At 42.7% G+C, this 21,854-nt stretch overlaps 1 protein-coding gene across 1 annotated transcript in view; it reads right to left on the bottom strand.

Moving 5' to 3' along the window:
• The window catches only part of LASP1 (LIM and SH3 protein 1), a 57,390-nt gene that overhangs the window by 5,452 nt on the left and 30,084 nt on the right, over positions 1–21,854 (bottom strand). The window contains exons 3-5 of the mRNA XM_060255312.1: positions 19,881–19,965; positions 4,986–5,093; positions 10–181 (exon numbers count right to left, since the gene is read on the bottom strand). Coding sequence (XP_060111295.1) covers positions 10–181; positions 4,986–5,093; positions 19,881–19,965 — 365 coding nt within the window. The remainder of the gene's footprint in view (positions 1–9; positions 182–4,985; positions 5,094–19,880; positions 19,966–21,854) is intronic.

Raw genomic sequence — 21,854 nt, 5'->3', positions numbered from 1 at the left:
CTCATTTACCAGGGGTATTTGGTTGGATGTGGTGGGGCTGCTGGTGTGGGGGAGGCTGCTGCTGCGGCTCCGCTGGCCTCCTGTAGTTGGCACCCTCCTGGGAGTTACGACGCTCCAGTTCCCCTCCCTCCCCGCCAGGTGTGCCCATCCGGCTCTTTTCAAATTCTTCATGATACTTTATCTATAGAGGAAGGATAGGAGGTGACATTAGAACAACAGGAAATAATATTAGAACTAATAACAGGTCCCCAATGGCAGTTTCTTTGAGTTTGGTCAGTGAGAAATAATTTGACCCAGTCCAGCATACAATCCCTGATGCCTACTTTTGCCTTCAAGAGCCTCAACAAGATGGCATGGTCTACTGTATCAAAGGCAGCAGACAAACCCAGCAAGAGCAACAAAGAGGCCTGGGCCTTTGTCTACATTGAGAAGGAGGTCTTCAACCAACTCCATTCCATAGTCCGGTCTGAAATCAGACTGAAAACCAGAGCAGATGATTTAGCCAAGATCACCTGGAGTGCTTTGCCCAAGAAAGGAAGATTAGAGACAGAATGATACTTAGCTACATAATTTTCTACCTCATCCTGCTCCAGATAAAACTCAGTGGTTGAGAGCATTGTGCTGACAGCCATGAGAAGCTGCGGACACGTGACCATGTAACAATCCAAAGGGTGGGAGGTTGAGTAAATAGAGGCTGTGCCCTGTCAACCTAGTTGCTGGCTTGCTCACTCTAAAACTCTTCTCTCCCTTCAAATCTGAGAGGGTACTGAAATACAGCATGCACACCAGAAGGTGGCAGCAGAGAACCACAGCAGTGCCACATTGTTAGGAGGACTGTCACAGTCCCCCCATGTTCTGTGGTGGGGAATGGGGGCGGGGGAGAGAAGAATAGTTTGGCACATATTGCAGAATCTAGTGCCAGTCAATCCCTCCCTTCAGATGTCTGGGCTGCCCTTTTCTAGCCTGTAAGCCAAGAACACAAATTGCTTTAAATAAAATGTTGGAAAGATGCTTTTAGACAGATGTTTGTTCACTGCACATCAAAAACCGACACCATTTTCAGGAGCTAAAGCAACCCAGGAGAGGGGGGGATTATTTGGTCTGTCAGAAACCTATATGCACCTTTTACTTGCCGACTCCCAATAAGACAAATACTCCCCCCCCCCCCCGGTCATTTTGGTGGGCAAAACCAATGTGGCCAGGACAGGAGCTCTTCCCCGCCATGCTGCAGCACCTATTAGAATCAGGCCCATCTGCATACCGTAAATTGCCACTGGAATTTGCAGCTGCGATACAGTTGCAAGTATAAAAAGTAACATCTTTGGCTCCAAGGGATATGCTCAGGGTTGAAAACCACATTTCAACAGAACACAGCATGTTCATAGCCACGTTACATTCCAGCTTTAGAAAGAGTGACAGAATCCCTGCACAGACAAAGCCAGGTTGCTATTGGTAACCTCCCTCCTTCTACAATCACTTTCAGTCACAGAAAAGTTTGCCTAGTGTTATCAAAGAAAAATCCAGCCCTCTGCAATCACAGCTCTGCTACATACCCCAGGTAAGCTTCTGTTGTTACACCCTGAACCTTGCAATGGGAGGGGGGAGAGAATGAGGCAATGCATCGGCTGAAGTGACAAGCTACATGAAACAAACTTGAGGGCACACTGTGTCTATGCGGATATATAGGAATCCAGGTAAGGGAAAGAACTGTACAGGGGGAGTGCTGGGCCAAAGAGTTCAGTGTTCCTTCTAAACTGTGCTCATTAACACAGGAAACCCCTCTCAGCAGCAATCTGGAGCTGCGCAGGGTCTTGCACTGCCCACGTTTAGATTGCAGCCGTTCTATTTTGCTCAGGATGTGAACTGCTACACTCTGCGGGGGAGGGGGGATTAGAGGGGCATTGCTCAAAACCTTCGCATATCTCCCTATTCACTCCCTTGGGTGAATCTTGTCCTAGCCATCATCCTTTACACTCAGTTTTCCTAACAGCTCAATAAGGATAGTGACCAGTCCTCAACACCACTCCGTAACAGGAGAAAAGAGGCAAGGATGGTAGAAAAGAATCTACAGTGTCCAATCTGAAAGATGAAATCTCATGTCTTCGTAGTGCATAATTTATTCTGCCTCTGGCAGCCTAGGGAAGTGCTGAGTCAAGCTCTCAAGACTACTGCAAATCCTGCCAGATCTCCACCCTCATCCACTTTTACATTCCGGCTCCTGAAGCATCAGCAAGGCACCGCTCACATAGTCTATGCTCATCATTGTGTTCACAAAGGAACACACATAGTTTTGCTTAGGTGTTCCTTTATTTAGTGGTGCACTCTCCCTTCTTTCCCATAACAGGTGGTGGAGAATCCCCTATTTAAGGGTCCAGGTCACTGCATACCACCACCAGTATGAAGGCGGAATGAGTCAGAAGATGGCTATTCCCTACCACCTACCCACTGGTACACCTATGCGGCTCTGGGGATTTTGCCAAGGAAACTGGGGCAAGCTGAGTTATACCAAGTCACCACGGGAGAGTCCTTTCCCCAAGGCAAGCATTCAATATCAGCTTGCGGAGGCTTGTAGTCAAGAGGGGACTAGATGGAATTTGTAACTGAAGAGGAAAACAGCAAAGCAAAAGGGTAATTGCTCCATTAAAGAGCTCAAGCGTGGTGAGCAAAAGGCTATGGGGCAGAGAGGGCCTGGGAAGGGACTCCCAGTGAGACTGAATTCAGTCTGACGGGCTCACCCAGAATTAACTCCCAGAGTGCCAGCTCACACAAAATGGGTACAGCCAATGATGAAGGACAGATCAACAGGCCTCAGGGAGATTTTTTAAAAAAACAGCTAGGATTCTACTGAATGAATGTTAAGAAGCCTCCACACACTTTCATTCATCGGAGTCTTGGATATCCAATTCTTTTTGCTAGCTTGCACTATGTTCACCATTCTACACCTTCTGTACATTTTTATTTTTCATACTTATTTCTGGAAACCCATTTCCCTCAGTTTAATCACCTGGTGTGATTACCACAACCCAAGTCAGTGAGATCCAACAGAAAGAGAGTCTTGTTTGGCCTTAGAGATCATGGGTTCAAATCCCAGTTTAGCCAAGTGCTTATATGGGTTCAGATCCCAGTTTAGCCAAGGTTTTGTGCCAGTTACCTTGGAAATTCTGCTAGGAAAATTTGCTAGGGGCATAAACTTTACCAACTCAGAGTCTGTTGTAGGATGCACAACCACTTCATCCCTCTGAGGAAATGCGACTCTGGCCCACAAAGGCCACTATACATTTGTTGATCTCAAAGGTGCCACACTACTTGTTTTTACAGCAACAGGTTTCCTATCTATAAAATTAAATGCTCTTAGCCAGAGCTGGGGTAAGATGAGTGGATAGCTACTGTGAAGCACTCTGATGTACATCCATGTCTGATTATTTATGTTCCAGCCAATTTGTAATCTTACACTTGTGCCTTAGAATGGGAAATATAATTAATGCTAACTGTAAGAACTCTGCTGCACTCGTTTTCTAATAATTTGTACTGGCACTTTCACTATTCGAAATACTGGATTTGGACCCAACAGAGGCTTAAATCTCTAATCAGCCATTAAGCTCACTGGACACTCTTGGAGGACTGGGTCAAATACACAGACACACATGCACAATCCGCTCCTAGCCTCACTAACTGTACAGCCCTTGTGAGAAAAGAAGCTGCAGAGCACTTTACAACCCATGACAGAGGCTATCCATGGATAAGGTGAGGACATACTCTGGTCTGGTTTTGCCATTCCCTACATCCTGTCTCCTCCTCTCACTGAGTCCTTAACAAGCTAGCATTATCGCACCTGCCCCCCCCCCCCCCCGGCTCACATCCCAGAGAGAGGTTCAAATCTCGCAGTGCCTGCCTGCCAGCCAGAACTGCTGCATACAAATGGCGGACGAAAAGTGGTCAAAGGGAAATCAACCAAAGGCCACCCTAGCAAGCGGTTTTAAAGTTAGTAGGCATGTGTGTGCATTTGGCTGCAGTTGCTGGGCATGAGACATGCAGCAGAGTTGAGCCAGAGTTATTCAGTCAGCACATGGGAAGAGAAGTAGAGACAGATTAGACTGCATGTTACACATTTACGATGTACTATTCTGGCATAAAACACATGGTATTATGCTCAAGCACTCAGACTTCAGCTCTTCTGAGAAAGTTCAGATTTTAATGCTTACCCATACCACAAATTATTCATATTAGTCTGTGGAGGAAGGAGAGTAAGTATATGGAGATCTTCTGGATTATATTGCTAGTGTTAAGTGCTAAAAGTGGGCTCCAAAGGATCACCAGTTTTATTTTATAAACAGACAACGCAAGTTTTCAGCCCTCGTGATAAAAATGGAGGCATTTTTCTCCAAATCTTCATAGGCAGTCACAAAGTGGTGGTCCATTCATCTCTTCCTCATGCCTCTAGCATGCCTACTGCCCCACATTCTGCAATTCACATTATGCCTTGGTCTGTGATAGTAAACATGAAGTTAATGTCACCTTGAACCAAAACTAGCTCATATTTCCTGGCAAACATTACTTTGTTAAAAATGTTTGCTCACTTCTCCTGGCAGGAGGAAGTCAGGAGTTAAGTTATGCATGCTTATTCTTTTGGCAAAACTGGACGGTCTTGGCTTCCCTACTCCTTGTTCAAGGGGAAAATTTCAAACTCCTGACTGATGATCAGCTCTGATGTTTTATTTTTGCTTTGAATACCATAACATCTATTCTACCCACACACCTATTCAACATGTTTCAGCTGCTGAATGGAAGATGCAAGGCAGACCCTCATCTTCAAAGGTGCAAATTTCAGTCACAGAATTCATGAGTTCTTAGCTCAGATTCTCAGAACTACGTCACCTGAACTGTGCTGCAGTAGTTGCAGCAGCAAGGGGGCGGGATTAGTTAAAGCAGTTTTGCATGTAATAAACCACACAGGTACACAGAAAGCCACATGCAGGACAGCTTACGTTGCTGATTTGATCCTGAGTCTTCTTGATTCGCTGCAATTCGGGGGTATCAGCCACCACACTGAAGCCCTTCCCTTTGTTCTTTTCAAACTCTTCCTTGTAGCGAACCTGCACACAGGAAAGAGTATTAATAGGGAGAAACTCATCGTCCTCACTTTCAACAGCCCCTTCAACATGTACAAGTCTCAAAAGGCATGAGTGATAGAGTGTGGGGGGAGGATTGTGGGTCGCCATTCCCCACAGCAAGAGAATCCACAACTGAGGTGGGTAGAAGCACCCAAAATATTGTTGCAATCAAACTTTCAAAGCCAGTTCCACCTAGAATACAAGAACGATGCATTGGAATAAGTGAATGAGTTACAGGGCAAACACCTAGTGTTCTGTTTCTTGGAGCAAACACCTAGCCAGGAAGTTAATTAAAAAAAAAATAGCCCTGCTACCAGCCACAATGAAAGCACATACCCACATTCATCCATATCATAAGGACAAACTGTGCTATTGCTATTTCTGGGGCTTGCTTAAGAGCAAAGCCTCAGGTGAGCTTGGGTCAAGCTTTGAGAAATTATGTTAGAGTTAACCTCATGGAATGTTCATGTTTTTTGGCTCAAAATGTGCTTTGAGGGAAGAGGGCAACAGGCACAGAGAACAGTTATTAGCTGGTCTGCCAGGACAGGAGAGATAGGAGAAAAGAACTGAAGCTCTTTCTGTGCAATCCTCTGGCTTCTTTAACAGGGATGTTTTCTTACACTTCCATGCAATTATGAGAGATAGGGGTTTTGTTCTTAAAAACGAACTCTGCAAGTGCATTTGTTTTTATATTAAATGAACAGCATTAGTCACTGTCCCAACTCCCTTTAATTTTTTTCATCTGAAAGAAAACAAATGCTTATTGCGGACATAGGTCACTTTTAAACAATATATTTGAAAGTATATTTATTGTATGTGTCTACAGTGTGCACAGGAAACTATTTTTACTTTGACTGGTCCAAGGTCAACCAGCTCTTATGGCAGAGTAGAGATTCCCGCCTGAGTGTCTCAGATCCTAGTCCGACACATTGACCGCTACATCACACTGATCTCAGTGTAGTGCAGAAATTAATCTATTGACTATTGTCTTTACATTGTCAAACCGTATTGCACTGTTTCCTTGTTACGCCATTAAAGGTTGCTGGAACTGGAATTGGATTAAGATTGTCTTACACAGAATTCTTCAAGCCACATGTTTTGAGTAAGCAAAAACTTCATCTTAAAAAGCATTACATTCGTTCCAAAAGAGAAAATATTCCATAGGAGTTTCTTCCCTCCCTCCCCTTCCTTCTGATGTCTCAAAACTGCTAATTTTTCCACTGGGAAAACTGAAATACTCTCTGGGAATTTTTTTTTCCTAACCATTCTTCCATGCTTTCACATCTCTTGCTCCCCTTTTGAAGTGCTTGTCATGGCTTCAAGATGCCAGCATCACACAGATGAACCCCAGCTTCACTTTTGAGCTTAGAGCTGGAGAGAGCAAAGAAGGAACATCCCCACAGCCCTTATGTTCCCTAAGGGCAAAATGCCATGTAACTGTAAGGTGCATAATCCCTCTCCTTTGACCCTAGCTCAGAAGGCAGCTGGGGAGAGGCTTGTTATAGCAAGCAAATTTGTTAGTTCCTGCTAACACATACTCCTTTGTTGTATGAACCACAGGACCAGATGATCAGTGGCTAGCAACGCACTGTTGTATGCTTTCCTGTTGACTCTGCTAGTGTAGTCTCAGAAGACAGCGTTACATTCTTCCTGCAACATCATTTTCAAGTGTTCCATCTCAAACACAGACGTCTGATAATCTGAACGTGTTCTTCGTGATGCCATCAAAACTGACTATAGCTGCCAAGTCTTAAGGGCCAAATATAGCCTCCCACATGTGTTTTAGCTAAATAAACTGCGACTTCATAGGAATCATTAGATTTTATTACCTCCTCAGCTACATTAAAATTGCTATTTATTGTGTGGGCCAACCAATTATTCTAAAATTCCCTCCTGCTTCCAATTATTTGCCTGCAGCTTTAAATCTGGGGTTACCCCTTGAAACTCTAATGTGATCATAAGAATTAAACTGAGAGAGACCAGCAGTATTTGCGAATTGCTAAAGTACTGAAAAATTATCTCACAAGCCCAGAAATGAAAAACCTAAGATTGCCAAGCTAGCTCATGGACACAAAGAATCTTCTATTCTGAAAACCTGTCCAAAGTCACTGCACTCCCATCGCAACAGCTAATTAGTTTTACTGCAGGGCAATTAGCTCTACTGATTTTTTTTCTCAGATATTTTGTTGATTTATTTTAAATTTATACTATTTCATTTCTTTCCCCTTGTGACCCACCTTCAGCAGTTACATGAAAAGATGGGATGTAGCTGTTCTAAACAAATAACACATATTTATCCTTCGGCTCCTTCAAGGATACATCATTTTACCATCCTCCAATTTATCTTCAGCCCTGTGGAGCTAGGCTAAGAGACAATGACTGGCCTGAAGTCATCCAGGAAGCTTCATGGTTGAGTCAGCATTTGAACTCTGCCTCCCAAATCCTAGTCTGAGCCTCTAATACAGTGATACTTGCTAAATGGTTCAGGGACTACCTGCAACAGTTCCGAAGTGCCATTCCTTGTGATATCCACCCCATGCCCCAGGAGAGACAAGTGGGTGGTTTTTTAAAGAAACAGCAATAATTTCATAATTACTACGGACCCAAAACAGAACAGTTTCATTTTTAAAATGAAATACAATTTCTCCATTATGCTTATATCTTTGGTTGTACAGTGGCATGGGTTCTTTAAGATCGGTTCAGCCTGTGCAGCTGAATAAGGGGTTGGCAGAATGGGGCACACCACATGCTAACCCAAAAGCAAAGAAGCGCAGAGAGACAACTCAACATGCTAAGACAGGCTCTGATAATTAAAGGGTTTATATAGCTTATGGTCTCTGTGTGCTTGAGGCCATGTGCAGGGCATGCACTCGTCATATGGCTCTTTTGATTGATGAGATTTGAGGATGTGGCTCTCCATGGTCCATGGAATGAGGACCACTGTGAGTCTAATCACTGCACAAAGACCAGCTCATCTTAAGAATATACAGGGTCTTTTTTTGTAGAAAAAGTCCTGCAGAAACTCATTTGCATATTAGGCCACACCCCTGATGTCATCATTGTTTTGCACAGGGTTTTTTTGTAGAAAAGGCCCTGCAGGAACTCATTTACATATTGGGTCCCACCCCCTGATGCCAAGCCAGTCGGAACTGTATTCTTGTGCATTCCTGCTCAAAAAATGTCCTGAGAATATCTAAAGATAGCAAACACAGAACAGTACGTTCATTTTAAATATGCAAGCCAAGTCGCCTCCCCAAATTAATTTCACATTTGGCTAGAACATTAGATATGCAGATGAAGACAATGAATGCCATGGTGGGCCAAGTAAAAAACCAAGTAGGCAGCATGGGCCAAGCAAGAGCAGCATGTAAGTTTAAATTTCTTGAAGTTCTTTGATGCAAGATTCCGTGCAACATGACATTTTTGTTGCTCCAGCAAAGAGATAATTCTTTACTCAGCTATCCAATCCCTTCAAGCAAGGACCAAAGCCCTCAAATTGGCTGCCTACTGCCTGTAAACAACCGTTCTGGCATTCCCACTGAGACCCAGCAGAAGAGAAGACAGGGGGCCTTGTTCTCACAGACAGGAGAGAGACAGCCACAGCTGCAAGCAGCTTCCTGGATCTCAAATGTTTGAGAGCCTTCAGTAAGTAGGATATGCCAATACAGAGCTCTAGTGTGAGGTTAACAGGCTCTGAAACCTTACACAGTTTTGATTTTAGTAAGCAGAGGGATCATTCTTGTTAATGTTCCAAAGTGTACTTATCCTGCTATTACTGAGAGAACTCCAGCAAAAAAAAAAAAATCAAAAAATCAAGATGTCCTCCTGTGTTCCAAAGTGGATCTGAGAAGCTTTGTAGATGTATCTGTCACAATACGGTAAAAGGAAGGCTAGGCAGAGTAGGCAAACATCTGGACTGACTTGGCTTGGTGTAAGAATAGGTGTGGTGTTTTGCCATGTATGTGTGTTTTATTTCTACGATTTAATGTGGCATTTTAAATGTATGTTGCTGTTGATCTAAAATGTAGGCCTCTAAAATAAGAAAGGGGGGCTGGAAGGGGGAGGAAAGTGTATTATGATCAGATGGTAGCTGTATGCTAGGGTGCAGAAGCAGAACTGACTGTTTTGTTAAGAGAGACAATATGCACGTGGAGGAACAAGCCTCAATGGAGTCCTGAAGAGTGTGAGAGAAATCTGCTTTCTGTGTGGAAGTTATTAACTTGGGTGGCAAGTAGGGAAGTTAAGCTGTGCAGAAGAAAGTTACTGACCTAAGTGGCAAGTGACAAAATAAGCCTGTATGGTTAAGTCTACTTAAGGAACCATTACACTTATGTATCTGTCCGAGTCCATTAAGCTTATCAGCCATTCAGAAACCGTAATGCTGTTATACTTAATTTATATTTAAGACAAATGCTTCTTTTCAAATAAAGGATCCTCTTTTTATTTCAGAGCCACCTTATATACTGACTGTTGTGTCACTCTACCACATACAATTAAGTCATTTGGGTCTAACTAAGACTTCTAAGGTGCCAGCAAAAATCAGGAAGGCAAGGAAGCAGCATTAACATGCATCACCCCAGAACACTATAGAGATGCCTTTACAGCGGTTACTCATAAAGGAGCCACACAGAGAAAAGAGCTAAATGTTACAACATGCAAAGTTTTACAGTTTTACAGAAGGGAGCCAAAGGTCAGGTGAATACAGATCATGCAGCGTTTCAAACCACAATCATGTGTGTAATGCAAATCTTAAGGTTCGTATGGTCCTTTATCGGCTATGTATACAGACAGTTACGCTATCAAACTATTTTACCCCTACACTAAACCATGGCAGCCCAGGGACAAATATTTTATCTACTTTGCATATTTCCAAATATTAGTAAACTTCCAGCCCCCACAAAGAACTTAACAGAAGTTAAACAGCAACGAGTTCTCTAGGCAAACTATCCTATACCTTTTCAGTCTTCTTACTATGGTATAACACAGAAACTGTCAGCTTCCAGTCCACATCTTCCAGGTTTCGGAGGCACTCAAGCGAAACTTTTCCAGATGGGTACCTATCACCAGTGCTTTTTTAAAAAAAGAAAGAAAAAAAAGCCCAGCAGGAGCCCTGGCCAGTCTAGGCAGAGCTCTGCTCCTTTGAGCTCCAGCAGAAAAAAAGCCCTGCCTATCACTTCCCATCAGCCCTAAAAGGACATCTCCAGAGGCAAAAGCCTCTGGGACTTGGAATCCTGTCATTTTGCACTAGATACTGGCTGAGTAGAAACTCTATGCTTTCTTCATTGAATTCTGCAGCAGAATTCAATGAAGGGCACAGAGACTCCACCTGAGGAACTTGCAAAGGGAGGGGGGAGTGAGCAGAGATGTTGTACCAAAGGTATTCAAACTCCTCCACACTCACCAAAGTTCATCTTATCATGTCATGACACTCTTGAAAACTCAGTTGATGCATTCAAATATCTTCAGGCCGGCATACCTTTAAGGAGCACCTTTTCCTTTACAAACATATCTAACCATTATAACAACCTTTGGAGGCCATATTTTGGGTGCCTCTAATTACCTGCAGTTAGACAGGGGGCAACACAAGAACAGGTCTCCTTAGCTATGGCGCTGGGATTATGAAATTCCTTCTGCTGGAAGAGGCATCTGACCCCCTCCATTACTGTCTTCTGCAAGTGGGTAAAGACTTTTCCGTTCGACATTCTTCCAGTGACCTTCTTTCCTGTTTATGTGTATGCATCTATGTGTTTTGCTGTGTTAGATTTTTATTGTTAAAGGCTTTAAAAGCCTTTTAAAAATGTTTTGACTTTGCTGCCTTGGGGATCCTGAACTTGGTGGAATAGAGTCATAAATATCTAAAATATTGATAATAAGCTAATCACAGTAAAACAGAAGGTATGTCTGTGATTGCTGGCATGTTTGTAAATGTTCCTGTTGTAAAACTTAATGGAGATCCTCAAATTTAGATCTTCTGTTGGCTATAGCAGTCCACTACTGGAATAAAACTGCCCCACAAATATACCTAGCATCACATGAAATATTTAGCAGTTATAGTGCACTTTCAGAATCTGAAGTGCTTCAGACATGGAATTCTTACAACAGTCCTCTAAAATGAAACTGTATTAACTTCATACTGCACATGGGGGAAGGGCTCGGACGTTGGGGGCTTGCCTAAAGCCACCTAAAGAATTTCTGGCAGAAGAGAAATTTGAAATGGGACCCCTCCAGGGTCACTAACCAACCTTAGCTATTATACTATACCAGCACCCTAAAGATTGTGCTGATTCCTAAAGTATCTAAATGTATCTTATTCTGCAAGCTAACAATTTTTTTTAAAAAAAATTAATATAAAAACACAAAAGAAGGCTATAGTAAGTTGAACTTAGTATCTGCAAAGCAGGGATGTTCTGGCAGGCTTTTGGTTGAGGGCAGCAAAGGTTTATTACTCAGCTTGGCAACTTCGTTCCACCCCTGCCTCCAAATGCTTTGTCTCATTTCCCCCCACCCAGCATGATGCCCTGGCAGTCCATAATGCAAAAAAACTTACAGGGTGCCATCTGAGAGTTTATATTTGAAATTGATTTATTGTACTGTTTTTAACTAGCATATTGTTTTAACGTATGTTGTATGCCGCCCTGAGCTCAGCATGAGCTGGGAAAGGACAATTAAGTTGATTTATTATCATCATCAACAACAACAACAACAGGAAAAGCAACTTGTGCTTGTAAAAAGGTTCATAAATTAATATTCATTTAGAGACCAGGTAAGGGATTCTGGCAAGAGAAATCATTATGTTTCTTCCTATTTTGTCCCAAATTTTCATTCTAAGGAAGAAACTTTTTACAGGTGTACGTGAGATATTTCTCCTCTTGTGTCCTAGATGTAAGACTACTGGCCTTGGGCCAGTTATACAGAAAAACTCAGTTGCTCTATCTGTAAAATGGGAATTCAAATGGCACTTCCCCCCCCCCATAAAATTCATTGTATGGCATAAAACTATTAACTGAATTACGGGGGAGGGGGGGCAGGGGCTCAACAAGGAAGCATCCTGGCTACAGTTTTGTAGAGAGTGTGTCAAAGGGGACATTTCTCCTGCACATCAGTGGGTGGGGCAACAGAGTGCTGCAAGCAGAGGAAGTGCTTCTCAGACAAGGCTGGCTTTCAGTTCTCTGTCCTTTTATGGGCACTCAGCTGGAATCAACTCAGCTCCGATCCTCACAGAAGGCCAGACCAGAGTGAGTCAGGCAAGCCGGCTCCCTCTTTCCCATGTCCCACTCAATGCCAGCCTATTATGAGCTGGTAGAAAGAGGACAGCGGGGATGGAAAGCTAAAGGCACTAAATGGGGAAGTTAAGAGAGGGGGACTATAGCAGCCTCTCACTGAGGAAGAAACCCCTTTTGTCAGACTTTAACAGAAAGTTACAGAAGCATTATTTCCCAGCAATTAAGCAGCCCATAATCAAATTTTTGACTACTGTCCTTAAGAATAGGCATATAAATAATGGGATTACTCTGAAATAAGTGGTTTGCAGTTTAGCCTCAGCTGTGTGCATTCCTCATAAGTGAAGAAATAGGTTCTGGACACTATTAATCTTTCCTTTTCTTCTCCCATCAAGATGCTAGCCCTCAAGGACACAATGGCAGGCACTGGCTCAAAAGTGTTTGAGCACTGGCTGGTGAAATCTCAGAAACCAGGTGAAGGAAGATAGTTTGAAGATTTACCAGCTCATAGTTTCCTTGTTAAGTAGTAGAACCAGAATACGGACCAACAGCTCTCAGGTTTCATTTTTCTCTGGTTTAGGGTTGTTTAGCAGTGTGGCATACAGATCTGCCTACAAGTAGAACTACTTCATAATTGAGCCAACTGTATAAATAATGTTTTGTACAATGTGTAAGCCACTCTGCTTTTTTAAAAGCAAGTTTTTAGTAAGAAGCCAAAATCTGTATTAAAAATTAGGACAGCCAAACACGCAAATGGCTACATTCACATATAGGGAAACAATGACTGGATAAGTCTGTAAAGGTCATTCCTTACTTGTGCACTCCTCATATTTACAGGAATACTTTCCCCATACTCAAAACCATCTGAGTCTATCCCAGAGTTTTCCTCTGTTCTTCAAGAAAGGAACTGGAATTCTGTGCTGGACAGATGCATCAAATGAAAGAATAGGTCTTACTGGATAAATTTACAAGTTCAGGGTTAAAACCTGACCATAAGAGGCGTTTTGATAAGAAACCAGTGCATACTTGTTGTGTAGAAAAGTGCTGCCAAGCCACACTACATAGCTATACATACATAGTAGATGCCTTGCACCTTCCTTAGAGTTCAATAAAAAATAAAACCTGCATCTTTCAGAGGTACTTCAGTAACAGGACACTTATCTTGGAGCAAAGCAACCACAAGACTCCATGTCCAAGGTACTGACCTACTTCAGCATTTTTCCTACTCCCCCAAGACACTATTTTCAACATTCAAGGCAGCAAAATGACAGGAAATAAGCCCTCTTATTCCACAGTCAGTTGTGGGCTGCAGACATTAAAACTAACCCACCTAGAGGGCTTGTTTACTCGCACAGAAGATAATTGTGTACTTCCAGCAAGCTACCAGAACTAGCTACGCCTTCTTAGTATCTTAAAATAAAACCCAGACCTCTGAGGTCCGTGGGAGGCCTTCAGCGTGGCAGCCTTAATCACAAACGCTCTTGTAGATGGTCTAGTTATCAGCTCCAAGAGCTACCAGATGATACAATGTGCAATACAAGGTTTCTATTCTGACCTCCTGGGCACAAACTGTCCAGAGTAGTTTTTAGCATGCCTTGCCCTGAAGGCCAAATGCTCTTTCTTCATATGAAAAGCTAATTTGGAGCCACTTGTCTGAATCACCACAATGCCTTAAGTGTTATTCCAACTACAAGCAAAGCTAGCCCCCCACAACATTTGTGGGGCTATTCATCCTACACAGCCCTGCTCACAGAAGCCGCCTGCTTCCCAATACACACATGCATACTTCACAACAAACTATGGAAATGGGGAAAGGGGCTTTAACACCTACCAAGAAGAGCAGGAAAAGATACAATGACACATGTAATGGATAGGGAGGAAAAGGGCTCAGAGGGCCAGATGGGGCTATGAGCTAGCAGTTGAGGAACAGTGGTATTGCTTGTGTTGTGTACATCAACTAGTTTAATTCTGTTATCCTTTTAGTTAGGAAGATGAGGGGGGAGTATGTTTGATGCATCTCAATCCAAAGGTATGCGCCCATCTGAAATGGGTTGGCAGACTCTATAGTGTTGCCCTTCCAATGCTAACCTTCCAATAAACTTACAAATTTTATGAAAGCCAGTTTGCTGTAGTGGTTAAGAGTGCAGACTCTAATCTGGGAGAACTGGGTCTGATTCCTCACTCCGCCAAGTGCAGCTGCTGGTGTGACCTTGGGTCAGTCACAAGTTCTGTCATAGCTGTTCTCTCAAGAGCTCCCTCAGTCCCACCCACCCCACAGGGTGTCTGCTGTGGAGAGGGGAAGGGAAAAGAAATTGTAAACTGCTCTGACTCCAACTGAAGGGTGGGGTATAAATACAATCCTCCTCTTTCTACAGAGGGCCTCAAACCACAGGCAGCTTTCCAGTCAAGCTGGCTGCATGCTTGTCTCTCAGCCACCTACATAGCTACAAGAGAACTGGAGGACAATGGCTTCTGGGTTACTTCCTTTCTGCATGCAATACCAAAGATCCATGACACTAAATATACTGGCTCCTTTTAACACATTCCTTGGGAGGCAAAAAACTAGCCCTCTGACTGAGCAAAGAGATTTTTAGAAGAACCTGCAGTAAGGTCTCTTTCTTGAAAGCAAAGCTGCACAGAACATAGCACATCAAGAACATAGCAAGTTTGCCCTTCAGATGAAGACATGCTTAAGAACAGATAGGCAGAATGTGCCACCACCAGACACAGGGTATCAGACACTGCACAGAACAAGCGACACAACCCTTGCCCAAAGAGCTTAAATCAAGGATAGAAGCCAAGGCATGATAGCCTCAATGTGAAATAAATGTGCCTCTTATAATTCTGCAAACTGTGTTAAGAAGTTACTCAGGAATGTGAATTTTAAGCTGTCTCTCATCATTCTTTTTCCTGTTTTGACCACACCTTCACTGAAGTACAGACCCCTCTCCTTAACAATATACCAGAAACATCTGTTTTCTGCATTACTGCAAACTTTTAAATCTACCTGTACTCAGTACCATTAATAATGGGGCACTTTTTTAGCCTGCTGAATATTTTTTCATTTTATTAATTTTTATTCTGCCCTTCCCCCAGAATGGGGCTCAGGGCAACTGACATGACAATACAGCACAGTAATAACATACTGATTCTAATAAAATCCAATTAAAACTCCACAACATCTGTCATAAATGTTGACAGTGTTGTTGTTAGAGCCTACCAGAATTACATTACTGGAATGCCTGGTGGCATAACTCTGTCTTAAACACCCTATGGGAAGCTGACAAGTCCCTCAGGGCACGAATCTCTACCAAGTTGGAGCCACAATGGAAGAGGCCCTCGCCCTTGTTGCACTCAAACATGCAAATCGAGGGCCAGGCACCACCAAAAGCCCATGCACAGCTGGACAAAGACAACAAAGGAGGTCATAGCCAATGCTCCCTCTAAGCAAAAATTCTACTTTGTGAGCTACTGGATTAATGCTATAAGTGACTGATTTGGCTACTGCATAAATTCGTTTGCTCTGGGGTCATCTTCTTGCGCTAAGACAAAAATGTGTGAGCCAGAGGCTAAAAAACTGTGAGCCAGCTCACACTAACTCAGCTTAGAGGGGAGGCATCCCTTTAGGTATGGCAGTCCCTGACCATTTAGGCCTTTGAAAGTTAATACCAACATCTTGAATATCATACAGCAGCAAAACAATGTTGTTGATGGTGCAAGCTTCTGCCTATAGCTCATGGAAATAATTTTCCCCATCTTGAGGTTAGAGTCAAGCCTGGATTTTCTCTTGTAGTATTTATATTTCTATCAAGACTGTGTGCAGCTGCTTAAAGTGGTGGGCTCCCAAGTTGATAACCCGTGAAGAATTTTTGTCACCTGACTGATTTCTTCCCTCTTACAATAACATCTCGATGCGCAAGGCACCATCTACTGTTTTTTTTGGGGGGGGGGGGGGAGCAAAGAAGGAAGTCTCACTTGGATTCAAGCCAGTGAGGAATGGGAGAAAGCCCCCTCCCCAGTCTCAAAGAGGATAAAAAGCCTGCTTCGCAATATGAGGTTGGACCACTTCAGCCACAGGAAAAGTTCCGTCATGGAACCAGATTCAATCTGAAGGCTTTTCCACGGAGACCTGCAACAGCTGTGCAGGCCTCCTCCCTTTTTCCAGGGTAACAGGAAAAGGAGTATGACTAAGTCTCCTCAGAAATATATTCTTTTCTAACTAAAATGTAAGTGCCCCTTGATTGAAGGACGTAGTCCTGGGATCTTGATTTTGTAAGTATTCTTTAACAAGTCCTGGGACCTTGATTTTGTAAGTATTCTTTAACAAAGCCAGCAAACTGGCTTAACTGTGAATCTGACCTAACTGCTTCCAGTGCCAGAATCTGTGCCTGTTGGAAGACTTTTGGATATTCAGAAGCAACATTTATAATAATTGCTGAGTTTAAGATTATTCCAACCCTCATACTTCTCCAACGATAATGAATGCTGTATCAGACTCACATGTTAATAATCATATGTACATGTATTAGAAACCTAATAGTCATCCTAGTTTGTTAATGAATAGCTCTTAAGTAAATGTTTAATCAGAATACCAGTATTTGTTCCTGGTTTTACTCACTACACTGTAGGGACCTTTTCCAAATCTGGTTTGCTGATTTCAAGTGGCAAATCAACTGATACCCCAGGAAAACCTAAGTAATACCCAAGTAGCCTGTTTCCCACATACAGATGGGCAAGAAAGGGGTAACTTGCCTAGGAGAGGGAAAGAAGAGGTCTCTGTTGAAAATGAGTGAAATAGGAAGCAATAAATACCAGAGGTACAGGCAAGATATTGCTAGGCTTTGGTAAGGTAGCAGATCTTGAGGAAATAATGCCATACAGCTGAACTAAAGTGGAGCCCTACTTACTTACTTTAACCCAGCTTGGGCGACAGAGAAGCACACAAAGATTTATGGCCCCCCAAAAATGAATTTCCTTGTACCACAAAAAATTAAGCAGCAGAAGTAGAGAACTACAAGTCAGTGAACTCAAGCTCTCCTTGCTCAAAGACCATTAATCTTTAAGTATACACTGCTTTATAGGACCCTGTGGTGCAGAATGGTAAAGCTGCAGTACTAAAGTCCGAGCTCTTTGCTCACTGCCTGAGTTCGATCCTGGCGGAAGCTGGATTCAGGTAACAGCCCAAGGTTGACTCAGCCCTTTCATCCTTCTGAGGTCGGTAAAATGAGTACCCAGCTTGCTGGGGGGAAAGTGTAGAAGACTGGGGAAGGCAATGGCAAACCGAGGAAACGTTTCCTCTGACTGTAACATTTCACGGCAATAGAGATGGGTTAAAACTCTTGGGGCTCTTTAGCTTGGAGAAACATCGACTCAGGGGTGACATGATAGAGGTTTACAAGATTATGCACAGGACAGAGAAAGTAGAGAAATAAGTCATTTTCTCCCTTTCTCACAATACGAGAACTTGTGGACATTCAATGAAATCGCTGAGCAGCTGTGTTAGAACGGATCAAAGGAAGTCCTTCACCCAAAGGGTGAATAACACATGGAATTCGCTGCCACAGGAGATGGCGGTGGCTGCAAGCATAGACAGCTTCAAGAGGGGATTGGATCAGCATATGGAGCAGAGGTCCATCAGTGGCTATTAGCCACAGCATATTGTTGTGTCTCTGTCTGGGGCAAGTGACGCTCTGTATTCTTGGTGCTTGGGGGGGGGGGGCACAGTGGGAGGGCTTCTAGTGTCCTGGCCCCACTGGTGGACCTCCTGATGGCACCTGTTTTTTTTGGCCACTGTGTGACACAGAGTGTTGGACTAGATGGGCCACTGGTCTGATCCAACATGGCTTCTCTTATGTTCTTAACCACCCTGTAAAAAAGTCTGTCGTGAAGACGTTGTGATGTGATGTCACCCCAGAATCAAAAACGACTGGTGCTTGCACAAGGGACTCTACCTTTACCTTTATACGCTGCTTTGCATGTGCAAAGTTCCAAGGCTTCTTCGCTATCTCCTGTTAAAAGGAAGTTAAATAGCAAAGCTGGAAAAGACCTCTAATGGACCAAGTCAGGCTAGATGGCAGTGGCCTTTATAGTCCACGTGCCTCACTGTCCAAGTAATTACTGGTATCTTAAACAGGAAAACCAAGTTTTCTAAGTAATTTCCCACTACTCTTGTCTTTCTTTGAGGAACACAATTCCATTTTTATAAAGGTACTGCTTCATAAAGCCAGTCAGTAGTAACAGGTGCAGTGATTCACACCAGAGCATCATCACAGATGCAACACCTCCTCCTCCCTTCCTTCTTCATAGTTGAGCTTGGGCACAAAGCTGTGCCTCCACACAGCTAAGAAAGAGCCTGTTAAAGGACCTAAGGAGTAGGGAAAACAAGGAGACTAGTGCTGCCGTTTTGAAGGTAACTCACTGGCCTCCCCTCATTGGCTGTATGAAGACCTGGGATTCAGACACTTAGCTTACAGTTACCCAGTACTTTTCCTGATGAGTTTCATCAAAGAAATTTGTTTTATTTTGCATTCTGCTGCAAATTAGAAAGTCCTCTGAACTGTGCTAAAAAGGAGCACATCAACATGCAGAAGCCTTCCAAAAAGCAAGGACAACCAGCTGGCAATACGTGTTCATGCTTCATTTTAGCTTCCATAATTTTCCTCTATGAAGGCATCCAGGCAGCCCATTTGAAGGCTCAGCAATTAAGGTCATAATCCCATGAACATCTCTAAGTGGGACTTACCTCTGAATACTCGGCGGTGAGAGATGGACTTGTAACCTTATTTAGCATCAAGAGAATTACACAGTCATTTCATCCACCTTTTAATGATCCTATGAAGTGAGACATTCTTTCCATTTACAGATTTTAAAAGAGATTAAAAATGGTGAATCAAAGCTGCTGTAACATCACATGAAGGACATGGAGGAGCAGGACTTTGAGAGAAGAAGAGAGGGCCTTGAGCTAGAGGAAAAATAGGATCTGCAAGCGACTGGGGGGGATAAAAAGGATCTGTACACAAGGAGCAAGTTCCTTGTTCAAGGAACAGAGTTGCTTGCTCCCAGTGTCCCACTCCTGTGCCACCTGATCCCTGCCTGTATTGAGCCCTTCATCTCTCATCTTTTGTACAGTATTCCAGATTCTGCTTGGCATTCTTCATCACAAATGGCTTGTTCATCTATTTTACTGCATACTTTAGCAGGTGGTATCTGGTTTGTTTAACCTGTAACTCCTTCCACCTCAGCACATTTCTCAGCTGCTTTTATGTGCTCTGTTGAGTTGCTGGCCCTGGATTATTGAATCATAAATATCATCTGCTTGTAGGGTGGATGCTTGTCAGAGCTTGTTAATTTCATTTCAGCTTTGTTAATTTCAATTCCTCTGGCAAAGGGTTTAGCAGCCTTCGTTCCCCACAAGAAAGCAGCAAGTTTATTTTAAAAGAGTTGCAGTTTTACTAATAACCTCTTCGGGGCTGGTCACTTGAAGGAATCTACCATACAAATCAACTGACAAAAGTACAGGAAACGGGACAAAGAACATAAACAGCCTTACTTGACTCTGAAGCTCGCTCTGCTGCTTAAGGCGCAGGTTCTCTGGAGTGTCTGCCACCATGGTGAAGGACTGCTTCGGGTAGTGTCTGCAAAGGGAAGAAATGTGGCGGTGTTAAGTGGCTGCCCTTGACTTGGTTCAGTCAGCAAATTTTTTTTAAAACACACACACACAATTAACACCAGTTCTGGCCATTCCTTGTCACTATGAACATGCTTCCAGGTTGCTCATGGGCTCCACCCAATTCCTATCTAGATGCTTTCATCTGTTTTGACAGCATAGACATTTGCTGTCTATGAAGTGTCTCTATGACAGCTGCTTCCAGTAAATGGAGGGTTATAAGGGATTATTGGAAAATGGGTAAGATCAACAGCTGTCTGTATCCATGTATTATTTCCTGTGGCTCCCCACTGGCAGAAACGCCCTACCTTACACTGCAAAATTTGTAAAATGGAATGTTTGTGGGGATTTTTTTATAAAGGGAACATGATTGAAGTTAATGCCTGAAATCTGAGGCACATGTTCTTACACTATCCAGTGTAAATATTACGCTGTTTTACTGCATCCTCCTCCAATTTTGTAATCTCATTTTCTAGAGCATTTTCTAGAGCATTCTCCTCAGTTTTACTGCATTGTTTATTCTATTACATTGCCCCAACTAGAAATTAATGAACAAAACTCATGGGCAGTATGATCCTTGTAGGTAAACACTCCCCCCCAACCTACATGTTTAACGTCTCTTTTGTCCTAGAGAAAAGTGGGCCACAGAAGCATAAATGAACAAATACATTGTGGATTAGCTGACAGAGAACACTTCAAATTTAGCAGTCATAGATAACAGATAAGCAAAGAAGCGGGGTGACAAGTAGTGTTGCAATTGCCTAGAAGAGAATATAAGATTTCCCTCCCCTTAGTTTCACTGATTTCCTCTAAAAAGGGAAATTGGAAGGAGGACAGGAAATTTATGCAGTATTCTCGCTTGAAAAGTGTTTCACGCTTCTGTTAAAAGCAGAGTTTAAACTAATATGGCTATACACCATTAAACTTTTATAAAGCTGCTACCTTGCAAGCCTGGCAATCCATCAGACATCATACCGAAAAGAATACTTCTGATGGTACAGAATACAGAGCATCTTCAGTTTTTTGGCCCAGATTAAAGTCCTCCCAAGCATCTAGTCCTTGCAACATAGTGAAAAAGCCTCTTGCTTCTGAAGTACCATAGCACAGATTCTTTCATCTTCTGCATCAAGTGAAAAACTAACAAGTGGTAGAAAATACAGTGTGAGAAAAACTACCATTTAACCCACTGTCCCCAACTTAACTCTGTGTGTAAAAGTCTGTGAAGGATGAAGCGTGCCATGTGAAAGTCAAGAAACTTCTTTTAGTTCATGCAGAGTTTTCTTTTTTCTTTCTTTTTTTTGGGGGGGAGGGGAGGTTAATGAAGCTCAAAAGGTTCAGAATCAAAAAATATATGGTTCTTTCAGAAAAACATGAGGTATGATGTTTGAAAGACACATTCTTTGCTGAGCTGGAGTACAGTAAAATAAATGTTAATTCAGAATAGCTTGTTTTGTTATATTTACTATACTTGTGGGCTGTTCCTATGCAAGTTTATTCAGAAGAAACCCCAATGGATTTGGTCAAGCTCATTCTCAATTGTCCATAAGGACTTTAGCCTTATGACACATGATGATAAAATATATAAATAGCCAAATCACTACCACTCTTTCATTACAGGAATATGCATTTTAAACTCAGAAAATCTCTTCTATTTCCAGAGAGTAACAGATCAACACACCTTTTAAGCTCATATGATAAAACTTTCCTTTCATTTACTACCATGTGGGCAGTTTCTATTTTCATCTTTTAAAGGTTTATATCAAGCCAGTAAAAAAACTTGTAGTTGTTCACTTTACTAAGTGTAGCTCTAGCCCAAGAACTCAAGTTTCACAAAACAAGATAATGTTATTTTCTTAT

Source organism: Heteronotia binoei, chromosome 15 (genome assembly GCF_032191835.1).
Source record: "Heteronotia binoei isolate CCM8104 ecotype False Entrance Well chromosome 15, APGP_CSIRO_Hbin_v1, whole genome shotgun sequence".
In the NCBI taxonomy this organism is placed as follows: domain Eukaryota; kingdom Metazoa; phylum Chordata; class Lepidosauria; order Squamata; family Gekkonidae; genus Heteronotia; species Heteronotia binoei.
This window is presented reverse-complemented; position numbering and strand designations above follow the sequence as displayed.